This window comes from Lontra canadensis, unplaced genomic scaffold (genome assembly GCF_010015895.1).
Source record: "Lontra canadensis isolate GAN:19392208 unplaced genomic scaffold, GSC_riverotter_1.0 scaffold58, whole genome shotgun sequence".
Taxonomy (NCBI): Eukaryota; Metazoa; Chordata; class Mammalia; order Carnivora; family Mustelidae; genus Lontra; species Lontra canadensis.
Window position 1 is genome coordinate 3860711 of NW_022631052.1, and position 12370 is coordinate 3873080.

Genomic DNA, 12370 nt, shown 5'->3' on the forward strand with positions numbered 1-12370 from the left:
CGCGCCCTCCCCCGGCGGCGGCGGCGACCCGGCCGCCCCGCGCTCTCCGGCGAGGCGCCGCCGCCCGGCCCGGCCTCGCCTCGGACGCCTCGTTCCGACATGCCCCGCTCTGGCGGCCGGGCTCGCGGAGGATCATGACTGCGGCAGCGAACTGGGTGGCGAACGGGGCGAGCCTGGAGGATTGTCACTCCAACCTCTTCTCGCTGGTGAGTAGCCGGGCTGTGGGGAGGGGGGCTGAGCCGGGGGGGGGGTCCCCGACCTCCGCCGCCGACCAACTTTCTCCTCCCGCCGCCGGGACTTCGCCCCTCCCTCGCCTCTCCCCGCCGTTCGCCTCTCGCCGATTCTCCCCCTTTTGGATCGTCTCTCCCTCGCCTTGGATCCCATCCAGTGTTTATTTGGCTCTTTAAAAATCATTTGTGAGCGCGGCGCTCGGCGTGGAATTTGCATGTGGAAGTCTCAAAGCTGCGGATTCTGGGTCGCACTTCGAACGCCCACCCTCTGTTGCAATCACACCCCCCTTCCCCTCCCCTTCCCCCCCCTTTTTTTCCCTAAATGTGGAAGGCTTTGCCTTGTGCTGCCCGCGCCCGCGATAAGCAGCCTTTTCCCCCGTTGTCGGATAGGCTGCCCGCCCGCCTTTTGAATTTTTTTTTTTTTAAATTCCATAATGACACCTACAATTTCGCCCGAAAACAGTTGATTGAATGCGATTGTGTCAGTAAAGGACTCTTGCATCCGAAGCTCCCGCGATTGTAAACATCGACAACCGCCTGCCTCTCAGGGCTTACTACGCTGGAGAGCCGTAAAGCCATTGCACGGAGCCGACGGAAGGTGGAGAAGGCTTTTTCTTCTTTCTCTCCTCCTGTGTCTTTTAAAAACTGTTTTCTCTGTCCTAACAACGAATCCACACACACACACAAAAGCAACAAGCTGGGCGGTTTGATAACATCGCTTTTATCTGCCTTCGCCTTTCTCGCGCTCTCTCTCTGATAATTGACAACTTTTCCTTCGGATTTGAATCGCCTGCCTTAATCTTGAAGCAGTTCGGGTGTCAATTGTTCTCCGGGAAGCCTGGCACCCGACGACGACGTCTAGATTCATCGAAATTAAAAATGTATAGGGCTCCGGCAACTCTTTCCTGGCGGTGCTGTGACATTTGGTGGTAAATGCCATCTTTGCTTTTTATTGGGTCGTATTACCTAGCTCTGAAAACATTCACCTTGTTAAACCTGGCGTTTAGGCTAATAATTGCAGTGCGTGGTCTTTAAATATGTGCTTTGTGCATGAGTTACTGTATGTATAGCTATGTGCCCGGGAGACTACGAATTTGTTTAAATATTGAGCAAAGATTTGTAAACAGATGTAAGGCAATTATGTTCCAAGCGTAGAATATAATTGGAAAATTGGCTGAACGGTTTGTTTAATTTAGCCTTTAGAAAAAAAACCTAACTTATTTTAAGTTATGTACCCTTTTTTGGGGGGGGGTTGTCTTTGGAGAACATGCATTTTGGGGAAATAGTTTTCTGTAATCTCTGTAGTAGATAGAAGCATTATTTCCTTTTAATCCTTGTTTACAATTACACTGGATAAATAATTTAGTGTTCAAATTGTAATTAGTTACATTTAATTATGGGTCGGGGTCAGCATAGATGCCTTTTTCTTTCTTGAGACTGGTGGAGAAATACACATTCTTGCCAACTTTTCAAATGGAAGTGCTATTTTATTAAATATTTCCTTATGCAGATAAAAGCATCAAAACACGTGATTTTTTTACCCACAAAGACAGAGTGACATAATATCTGTGCTTTCACTATAGTGTATAGATCAGGTTAATTTTTTTCTTCCAACATTTTTATTTAATCTTAAAATTATAATCTTCAAATAATCTTTATTTAATCTTAAAATTCAGTTACAAGTTTCAGTTCTTCCTTTTCGTACTGTGATAATTTTCCCTTGGTCTTTTGACATACGGGAATAGAATTCATTTTGCCTCCTCTTTTCTCTCCCCTACAATATCATTTACTATCAGTCAGATTCAGAGACTTTAATAGATTAGCAAACATATTGATTAAGGGGTATTTAAAATGGTTTTTGTTTGGTGGCTGGTGACCACATTGACACTTTAACAGGTAATTAAAATAATAACCAAGTAGACCGATATTAGTGAGGAGAGAGCCCCGAATTACTATATATCATTCTGACTGGTAATGGCTTGTGTATATGTGGCTAATCTATATACAGTAGATTTTGTAGACCAATGAAACTATATTTATGTGTGTAGACAGGCTTTAAGATATACAATTTTTTAAATCTTTTTTTTTTTAAAGCTCAGGTAAGGATGATCATGTTAAAGAGATAAGATGCTTGAGATTCTTTTGGAGAAACAAGCAATTTTATAGGAGAGGATTTTGTGTTATATGACCAACTAGAGGTTTCTACTTTGGGTATTTCTCTCAACCTTTTCAAACCAGGAATTAAGTGTGTGTGTGTGTGTGTGTGTGTGTGTGTAGGATTACTCATTATATGGCAACTTTGAAACGCAGAACTCAAGAAATTCCTGGGTTGACTTTTTTTTTTTTTTTTAAAGGACTGTAGAATGTCTACATTCTCCTGTATGTGGAGGGTGGAAAAGGTGCTTTTTTTTTTTAAATTGAGAATCAGTTAAAAAGCTGCTGATAATATAAAGTTTTGCTCATTCAAATGCAGTTTTCCTTGAAAATCTGATACAGCAGGAACTTAGAATATTAAAAATATGTTGTCTAAAGTACGTTGTATGGAATAGTTAATTCCAAAAGAGAGAAAATCATCTCTTGTTTAAAATAAAGCATGTGTTACAAGAACTCTTATGTGCTTAATAATAGCATGTATTTTTCTTTTTGGCCTGCAGTTTTTTTGAGCAGAGAAAAGTACTGTTTATAGAGAATTTACCTAGATATTCATATTAATGTGGATTGAAATATAAACTAGAGATTAAAGTTCTGTACCACAGTAATGATCCGCCCACTTTCTATTACCTTCAGGTGTTCATTGTGGCTTAGCAAAAGTAGATTGTGCAATCAACTGCTTTAAGATTTTTGTTCTTGTTTTGCTTTCTGATTTTCTACTGCATGGTATCAAATTTCCCAAATTCTCTGTCACCCCCTACCCCCATTTCCTAACGGAAAAAGTGTCTTGGGTGTGTATGATACGGATGATTGTATGTGTTTCTTATTCTGCCTGTTGTGAGGATCCCTAGCTCCTGCATTAAATGCGTGCCTTGCTGTTACCCTTGTGACATAAAACTGTTTTCTCATGCTGTCCATCACTTTTCTGGGAGACTCTCGTTAGATAGTCACTCAGTTATAATTCAGTTAAGTGTGTTAAATCTTGTCTTTTTGGAAAGTGTAACAGGGCACCCTATGGTTTATCAAACTCACCCTTGAGGGAAGACATAATTTCCAGATAGAAATATATCTTTAGTTTTGCTTTAGTTTTGTTTCTCTGTTGAGATCATATGGAGGAAAGTGATTTTGTGTTCTTTAACTAGTTTTAAGTATATACTCTTTGAAATGGGGCGGCCTAATTCTTAAGTATGTGGATTCCACCTTCACATTGTTTTATTTGCTCACACTCTTCCTGACTGTGGAGTAATTGGGTGATGATATAAAATTCTCCCTCCCTGAATTGAAACACACATGCACATATTAGTACATACCTCCTATGACGGACCATTAATTCTGTGTGTGAAGCTTTAAGGTAATCTGTTGTTGACCTGCTCTCTTTTTTCTTAGGAGATTTATATTTTTGCAGAGAGGGAAGATAATGGTAAATATAGAAACTTTGGGATCTATTCTTTTGAGCTGGAACCAAATGTGGAGGGCTGTAAGTTGAAAATGAGCAAAAAGGAATGATTTCTCTCATCTTCTCAAGTGCCAACATACATAGGGTATTTTTTCATCCCAATTGCCAATTTTAGTATTTAAACCTAAAGCATCTTATTTTCAGGATGGTTTATTTTCTTTAATGAAAATATTTATAATTTGCTAATGTATGTTTTCTGTTTAGCATTTTGTTGGTAGCACATGGTGTTACAGTATTTATATATTTTTAATAGCAATAATTGCCCCCCGGTAATAGTTGCCATATTAACTTCCAATTGCTAGTAAATATTTTTAAGTACATAATAGACAGCAATTTAAGGCATAGTGTAGCAGTTTACTGGACCGTTTTAAAGAGCCATTTGTACGTGTGATGAGTTCATAATTTTAAAGAGAAAATAATGTACCTAAGCCTTGCGTGCTGCAAAACTAATGTCGCTGTGTTACTGCTTGAAGTGCTCACTGAGAGGAAGTTAGGTTGGGACTCTTCCTTCTTTGTGAGAAGAAGGCCTTGGGGTGCCTTTAGGACTGTAAATGTTTATTGAGGTTATCCCAGGTGCTTTTATAGTTTAGCATTTTCTTTGGAATGTTTTGGTCATTTTTTTCATGACTGTATTAGGGAAAAAAATCTCTTTGGGAAAAAAAATCTCTTAAGGCATTCCTTCAAATAACATTAAGTTACAGTAGTGGAGTATATTAATTAGGTATGTAAAAATGGATTCATCTTTTTTGTTCACTGGCTAATTTAGCCTTGTTAACTGTGAGTTAATTGTATTCATCAGACACTGAGAGATTCCCTCTACTCTTGAGATTAATAAAGGATATACTCTGTCACCAGTTTGTACTATATGCTATAAATTAAGACAATCATTTGCAAAATACAAGTATATTTTATAGTTATGTTTGCTAGATTATTTAAAATTGAGATGAAACTCAATATAAATAGTAAAAAGATTGCTTATCTGGATTTTTTTTTAAATGAACGGTTAATACAACTGTCAAAAGTTTGATTCAGAGATAGACTAAATATTTTTCTGAAATGATTTGACTTATTTTTGTTAGAACAATAATGTTTCCTCCTTCAGTAGTAGAAGGTACTGATTTTTTTTTTTTTTCCCCTGAGAGTGGGTGATGTTTATTTCATAGAAACTAGCCAGTGAGAGAGATCAGAGTTTATGAAAATTAATAGTATGGTTGAATATTGGGTACTATTATTACTGAAATGTGCATTGCTGCTATTAAAAATCAAGAAAAGGACTTTCTGCAATATTTTTATTAGTGCTTTTGTTTAAAGTATGTTTTGTGCTAATCTGCTTTATAAACTATTTGTGTTGCCAGTATTGGCCACCAGAATTTCTATTTTGTGTTTTTTTAAACATTCCTGTTTTGAGAAAATAACATTTAATGCCTTGCAAAGTGAGGTAATTAGGTAGCCTAAAAATGTGCTGTGGCATATCGTTAAAAAAATTCTCACACACACACACACACACACACACACGTGCACGTTTGTTTCATAGGACTTGCTTAGAGTCTAGAGTTTTGGAATTAATGAATCAATATTTACAATGTGTTCTTGGAATTTAGAACTTTTTTTCCCTCTTGAATCATTTAACTTCTTTCTGATCCTGTTCAGATAATTTCCTTTTATAGTATGTGCTTTCATTGTTTATTTGAAAGATTTGAAGGTGTTAGCTTTGTTCTGTTGGGGGAATTCACTTCATTACATAGGGGAGATGATTTTCCATTAATCTTGGTAAATATTAACATAAACGAGGAATTGTAAATTCAGACTCATTTGCATGAATGAAATATGTATGTGTGCCCAATTTTTGTTTAGTATAAAGTCACTTATGTACATTACATAGTTTTCTATCTTTAGTTGCTATAAAAGTTTTAAATTCATTTAAAGTGTTGTGGTTGGTGTTTATTTCCGACAGTTCCCTTACTCTACTACAATGTCTTATTCTTTCATTTTAAAGATCCATTTGTAGTAAAGATTAGATTTTATCCCCATAAATTGGCTATCATAGTCTTCTTTTAGGGGCGCCTGTTTTGCTTGCATTTATATTAGCATGCTTTAGTTATGTTTGTTGGAATAAAGTTGTTTTCCTTTTTTGAGCTAATAAAATGTCTTTCAGAGTACATTTGGATTTGATTCTGGAAAAAAAGAATAAAGATGACTTTTTATTTTCTTTCTTTCTAGATGAGAATTAGAATCTGTTGTGTCTAAGGGAAAATGTTATGTCATTGGCATCTCCATACTCTGGTATATTATGTGTATTTCTGAACCTTTGTTTTCTTATTCTTGGTGAATTGTAGAATCCTATTAAAACCGTATTTTTACTACTGTGAAATAGCACAGAGCCCTGGTCGACAGCTTTCTACATTTTGTATTTTTTCTAGTTCAGTGAAATTCCATTACTGTTGAAGGAACCCCTGAGTTGATTATATTAAGATTTCATTTGTGTCTTTATTTTTCATAGTTTAAATTTGAAACTTTAACTTAAGAAATCGGGGGAAGATAAAGAGAATTAGGTAAACTTGCAGGTAAATATTCTTTTCTCCTTCATCACTGGGTCTCTTTACTGTAATAGTTGAGTCATAATTTGTTCTAAATCACTACATCACTTGGATATATTTTAAGACATTTGATATTTAAATTTGAGGAAATGATGTGTTTTAAATAAAATAATTGTGAAAAGAATTTTTATAATATTGAGTGGGAATTTCAAAGATTGATCATCTAGAGGGTATATTAAATTCCATGAAAACTGTTTTGATTTTTTTTCTCCCCAAAGGGCATTGACAAGTTTCTGAGGAAGTATTTTTGTCTAAGACACATGAAGCTTCCTCATAGAGTTCTACATTATTTCATTAAATAGGAAAGATGATTAAATCCATCTGGGTTTAATTTGAGAGCTAATAAGTAAAGTATTCAAAAGAGTATAATTGGTGTAAAAAACATTTTGTGTTGGCAATTCTCATGATTGAATTTTAATGTCCTAAAGAGAAATAGGGAAAAACATATGTATATCTCACTCAGGGAACCAGCTCCTAGTTTATTTATTTATTTATTTATTTATTATTTTTTATTTTTTTGCATGTTTATATATGCCTGGTACAGTCCTACTCATCTTTTAAGTAGGTAAAATATCACCTCCTCTGTGAAGCTTTCCCTGACTCTCACTGGCAGAACTAGTCACTCTTGCTCCATATATGTATGTACCTTCTTCTATGTACCTGTGATAAGCACATGAGGTTTTATAGGGCACTAACCCTGTCTGTATCATCTTTGCATTCTCTTTAATAGTTAGACCTTCATTAACCATTTGTTAAATAAATGAATTACTGGACAACTATTCTCTATCTTATTCCTAAGGGAGTTCTCATTGCTCCTTTAGGTCCTGATCACAATTATGTTATTTTTCCTTGAACTTACATAGGTTTTTAGCTCTGTATTCTGAATATATTTTTTGTAGGCTATATGTACTGTGGCTTGGTAATATTTTAGGTGATTCTAACCTTTTTAAAAGATAATGTCAGCTGATCAAGAGATCTGTGCTTATCATACATCAAAGGAATAGGAATTTAGTATTTTTCTGTAGTGTGGTAGGCGACCTATAGATTTTGGAACCTGTTAGAGATTTTGTTTGGGACTTGATCTAGAATTCCTTCATTTTCATTCTTTGAGCTGTACTGTGGGGCTTTTGCTAAACCTTCAGTTTAGGATTACTTTTCATGAGCCCAGCATAATGGGCAGTGAATGGTAATGAGGAAAATTAAGTGGTATTCATGTTTTTTATTAGTAACTAACTAGTCAGATCAAGTTGGTTGTGTTATGGTTATGTGCCTCAGTTTCTCCTTCAGTAAACTTGATGGAAATAAGAAGGAGGGCAGGAAATAAGAAAGATAATTTTGAGTACCCTTTAAGGAAAGAGTAGTTTTTAATAGGAAGAGACTTCTAACATATTATGACTCAGGTCAGAGAGTAGCCCTAGGCGGTTCACTAGGAAGTTGCAGTGGCAAAATTCGTTGTTTTAAGTATGAAAGTTATGTTGTATTTGTACTTGTTTTGGGGGGGGCAGAAGATTAAATTGTTCTTGTATCTTTCCTCATCAGTAAGCCATTATTGAGAAGAAAAACCTGAATTTTATATTTGGATGTTCCAATTTTTCATTTGTGTATATGATCCATAGTTGTCTGGTGTGTCTTTAATATGCTGAGTGATTTTACTGTACCAACCCTAAGCTCTGACTGGCTGAGCCTGGAAATTGAACTGTGGCTCTTATTTGGTGGTTTAAGCTATTAATTCCTTGGCAGTTCCAGAGTGCTCTTTGAACTTTAAATAGCAGTTCTATTAACATTTTGAGATTTGTCTCAGGGAATGTCAGAAATAGTACTTAATAAATATCTTTTTAAAGACTAAATCATGTTTTAGTCTGACGTGCATGTCACAACCCTTACTATGTTTTGAACAAAGTATATATTTTCAACTACTGGCTAATTTGTATTTTCCACTTAATAATGCAGCAACATCTAAAAATATTGTTTAGACCTTGCTGAAGGAGTGAATTCCCCCACCCTCAACTGTAGTTTTTTTATTAGTCAAGTGGAATATGAATAGAGTCCTAAGTTTTTATCCAGAGGTGTAGAATTTTACATGTAGGTGTTCTTTGGCATTCTGAAATATTTAAAAGAGCTAATTTCTGAGTTTTTTTCCATGTAAAAACATAGCCTTCTGTTGCTACAAATGATTGTTAGCTTATTTATGTTATGTTTTACTTGATTGTGTTATTTATGGCAACATTTTTATGGGAATGAACTTATATTTATTGTTGCTGGTAGAATGTCTGGAGCACCTTTCCTCTGTTTAGTGCTGGTAATCAGAGCAGGCACTCCCTAAAAACCCTTTTTGGCCCCCAGCAGGGGGAGTGGGTACAGCCCAGCACCTAAACCCTTTTCTAGACCTTGGAGAGAGGATTGCTATCAGAGAGAGAGGCTTGAAGAGAGTGTTGAGAGGTATAGATTGGTGCCCCACCCCCATGGGAAGAATTTTCCCTTCCCTTCCTGCTTCCTCTTTGATACACTTTTATTAAAACTTGGAGAGTAGTGGCAGGTCCTGCGATGTCATCAGGAAAGATTTTTGTATTTCTTTGTCCTTTAGCTCTTCCTTACTTTTTTTCCTTCACTCACCAGCAGAGGTACAGTTTTTACTTGGTATATTGTGTGGTAAATCAGGACTTCTGAGCCCTAGTGAAATGAAAAAGAGAATTGAGGGTGAGATTGGAAGGGGTAGCCAATAAACTACTATTTAGAAATGTTAATTTTTTTATGTTATATTTGAGAAATTTAGGACTTACAGAATTCATTTTTTTTTTTTTTTAAAGATTTTTATTTGTCAGAGAGAGAGAGAGAGCGCACACAAGCGGACAGAGTGGCAGGCAGAGGCTGAGAGAGAAGTAGGCTCCCTGCCGGGCAAGGAGCCCGATGTGGGATTCGATCCCAGGACCCTGGGATCATGACCCGAGCCAAAGGCAGCGGCTAAACTGACTGAGCCACCCAGGCATCTCCAGAATTCATTTTTTAAAAAAAGATTTTATTTATTTATTTGACAGAGAGAGACACAGTGAGAGAGGGAACACAAGCAGGGGGAGTGGGAGAGGGAGAAGCCGGCTTTTCTCTGAGCAGGACCCCGATGATGTGGGGCTCTATCCCAGGACCCTGGGATCATGACCTGAGCCGAAGGCAGACGCTTAAAGACTGAGCCACTCAGGCTCCCCCAGAGTTCATTTTTGAATAATGTATATATATTAGTAGTGATTAAAATCTGGCTTGGGCTTATAAAAGGACTAATGCTTTGCTAATGTGGGAAAAAAGACCTACATATAATATTTAATTTCTAGGATGCTATATGATTACTGCTGAGGAAGAGCATCACTAGCAGATAGCATAGGACTTTGTAGCCAGAAAAACTCAGAAGGGGAGTTTTTTTTTTTTTCCATTAAAAGATTTTTTTTTTTTTTTTTTTTTTTATTTGTCAGAGAGAGAGAGCACAAGCAGAGGGAGAAGCAGGCTCCCCTATGAGCAGGGATTCCCCAGATGGGACTCGATCTCAGGGCCTGGGATCATGACCCGAGTTGGAGGCAGACGCTTAACCAACTGAGCCACCCAGGTGTCCCGAGAAGGGGAGTTTTAAACTGGATCTTGAAGGAACTTCTAGAGAGAAATGGAAAGGACATTCTTTGGAAGCTCAGTTGATAACTCTGAGTCTGTCCTTGAGAATATTTACTGAAGTGGTATGTAGGAGAACACTTCTGATTTATGGTCTTGGTTTCCTTTGAAAATATTATAAAATGTTGAAATCTGGGGTGCCTTGGTGGCTCAGTCGGTTAAGCATCTGCTTTTGGCTCAGGTCATGATCTTAGGGTCGTGGGTTTGAGCCCCATGTCAGGCTCCCTGCTCAGGAGTCTGCTTCTCCCTCTGTGGAGCCCCACCCCCCTGCATTCACACACTCTTTCAAATAAATAAATAAAATCTTAAAAAAAACTTATTGAAATCTAATTTTTGTTAGATGGAAAATTTGAAGTGTGGGCAGGCCAATTTGGATTAAGAAATGGTGATGTTAAAATAATCAGTTTTCTAAAATAATTCAGTTCTGAACTTTAAAAAAACAGTGCTATATTACGCAAAATGCTAATGACTAAAGTGACAAATATTTCAGAAACTGGACAGACGTGAATCTTAAATGAGCAGATGGGATATGAAACTAAAAGCAGGAGATAATCCAAGATGATATAGAAACTATTACGAGAAATGAATTGAGGAAAAACAAGTGTGTTAAATGGTATTACATTTAATAATGTGCTTAAAAGCCTTTCTAGGATTGCTCTCTTACATAGACAAACTAGAATTGTTGAACTCTGTAACCCATCCTTCTTTAACTTTTGTGCATTTTTTAAAAATTTGATTTTGGTCCAGGATTGCTTCTCATGAAGCCTAGATATTTAAGTCATGAATGTGTATGTTATATATGCTCTACAGTTGATTATAATTTGCTTTCTCTGCAATAAAAATAAAGAGAATATGATTTTCGGAGATAGTCATAGTGGACCTTGAAGGGACAGGTAAGGAGTGAAAGATGAAGTTTGCTATTTGGATGGCAGGATACTTAGTTGAAATTGTTATATTTGACTATTGAGGATAGACTCTGGATTCTGGTGGGTTGCAGAATGAGTGAATGGGGTACACTTTTCAGCTGAAGAAGCTTGATTGTAAAGCAAGCAGGGATTTGGGAGTGGTAAGGGAAAGAGATTAAAAGGTAGATTGAAGGAAATTTTTTAGAATGCAGGAGCCTCATTTGTGTTTGTAGACTTAGGAGCAGCAATAGTGGAGGGGCAGAAAGAGATGTTTGATAGAAGAAAAGTTGTTAGTTGATGAAAGGAGTCTAGCAGGAGTTGCTAGTAAGAACCCAGAGGATGGCTAGGATTAGTGCTAGAAAAGAGAAAGACACCTCGTCAAAGATGGCGAGGATGTAGGTTGTGATTAAGTGTGAAGGAAGAGGGGACAGTCTCAGTTGTAGCTTGAATGCTTTTCAAATTCAAAGATGAAATGTATTGAGCTTGAGCCTCAATAAATTTTTTAAAGAGTAGCTAAGAATTTTGCATTTTACTTGATGTGCGTGTTGTTATCAGCCATCTTTTTTATTTTCCTTTAATGGTCATTTTAAGTAGGTCAGATGTTATCTTCTTAATTTGTACACTTAAGAATTATAAAGCTAATTCTGAGCTAGTCATACTAGAATCGACATACATCTGCCCAAATGAGAAGCGCTCTTCAAAGTAAGCCCCCTCAAATTGTATCAAATACCATTGCTGTTGTCCATATTTTTCTGGTTCTTTTTCTCTGGAATTTCTTTTATAGTTTAGTCAGCCACTCCAGAAAATCTTATTTTAAAGGATGCCTCTTCCGTCGGTATCTTTTCTTCTCTCTCTGTAATTTTGCTCCAAATTGTTGCCCAGGTCAGCAGTTTAGTACCTTACGATGTGGTTCTTACTGATGATGAGCAAAAACCCCGGAAAGAACGCCACTTTTGGATATATGGCATACATACCTTGTAGATGTGTGCTAAGAATTCCTGCCCTGCTTGTGTATAACTGCCTCCAGGTTCTGAGTCTAGTGGTTCAATGTATTTTGTTTTCAGTGAAAGTTGATTTTAATTTAGTGGTACATTAATTGTTAAGACTGGATATTGGGACAAATTAAGTGGAAGTGGGATTTTCGCTTTTTGGGGATCAAGGCAAATTATCATAAAGGGAGAGTAGAATTGAGTATAATTGTAGTTATACCTTGTCGGTCTAGCGAAGATCAAATACCATCCTGAGGTCCATTTTTAGTGAGACTGAAGTAATGATTAAGAAAAGCCTTCGGATAAATAAAAAAAGTATTCTGTTGAGATAATCTCTTAAAATTTTAGCAGAAAGTTTGAGACTAAGGTTTTTACCCTGCCTTTTACTGTT

At 36.9% G+C, this 12370-nt stretch overlaps 1 protein-coding gene across 1 annotated transcript in view; it reads left to right on the plus strand.

Annotated features, from left to right (window-relative positions):
- Nucleotides 1-22: 22 nt before the first annotated feature.
- Nucleotides 23-12370, plus strand: part of LOC116878504 (mediator of RNA polymerase II transcription subunit 13-like) — a 46574-nt gene continuing 34226 nt past the window's right edge. Inside the window, exon 1 of the mRNA XM_032876101.1 lies at nucleotides 23-206. Coding sequence (XP_032731992.1) covers nucleotides 135-206 — 72 coding nt within the window. The 5' untranslated portion in view covers nucleotides 23-134. The remainder of the gene's footprint in view (nucleotides 207-12370) is intronic.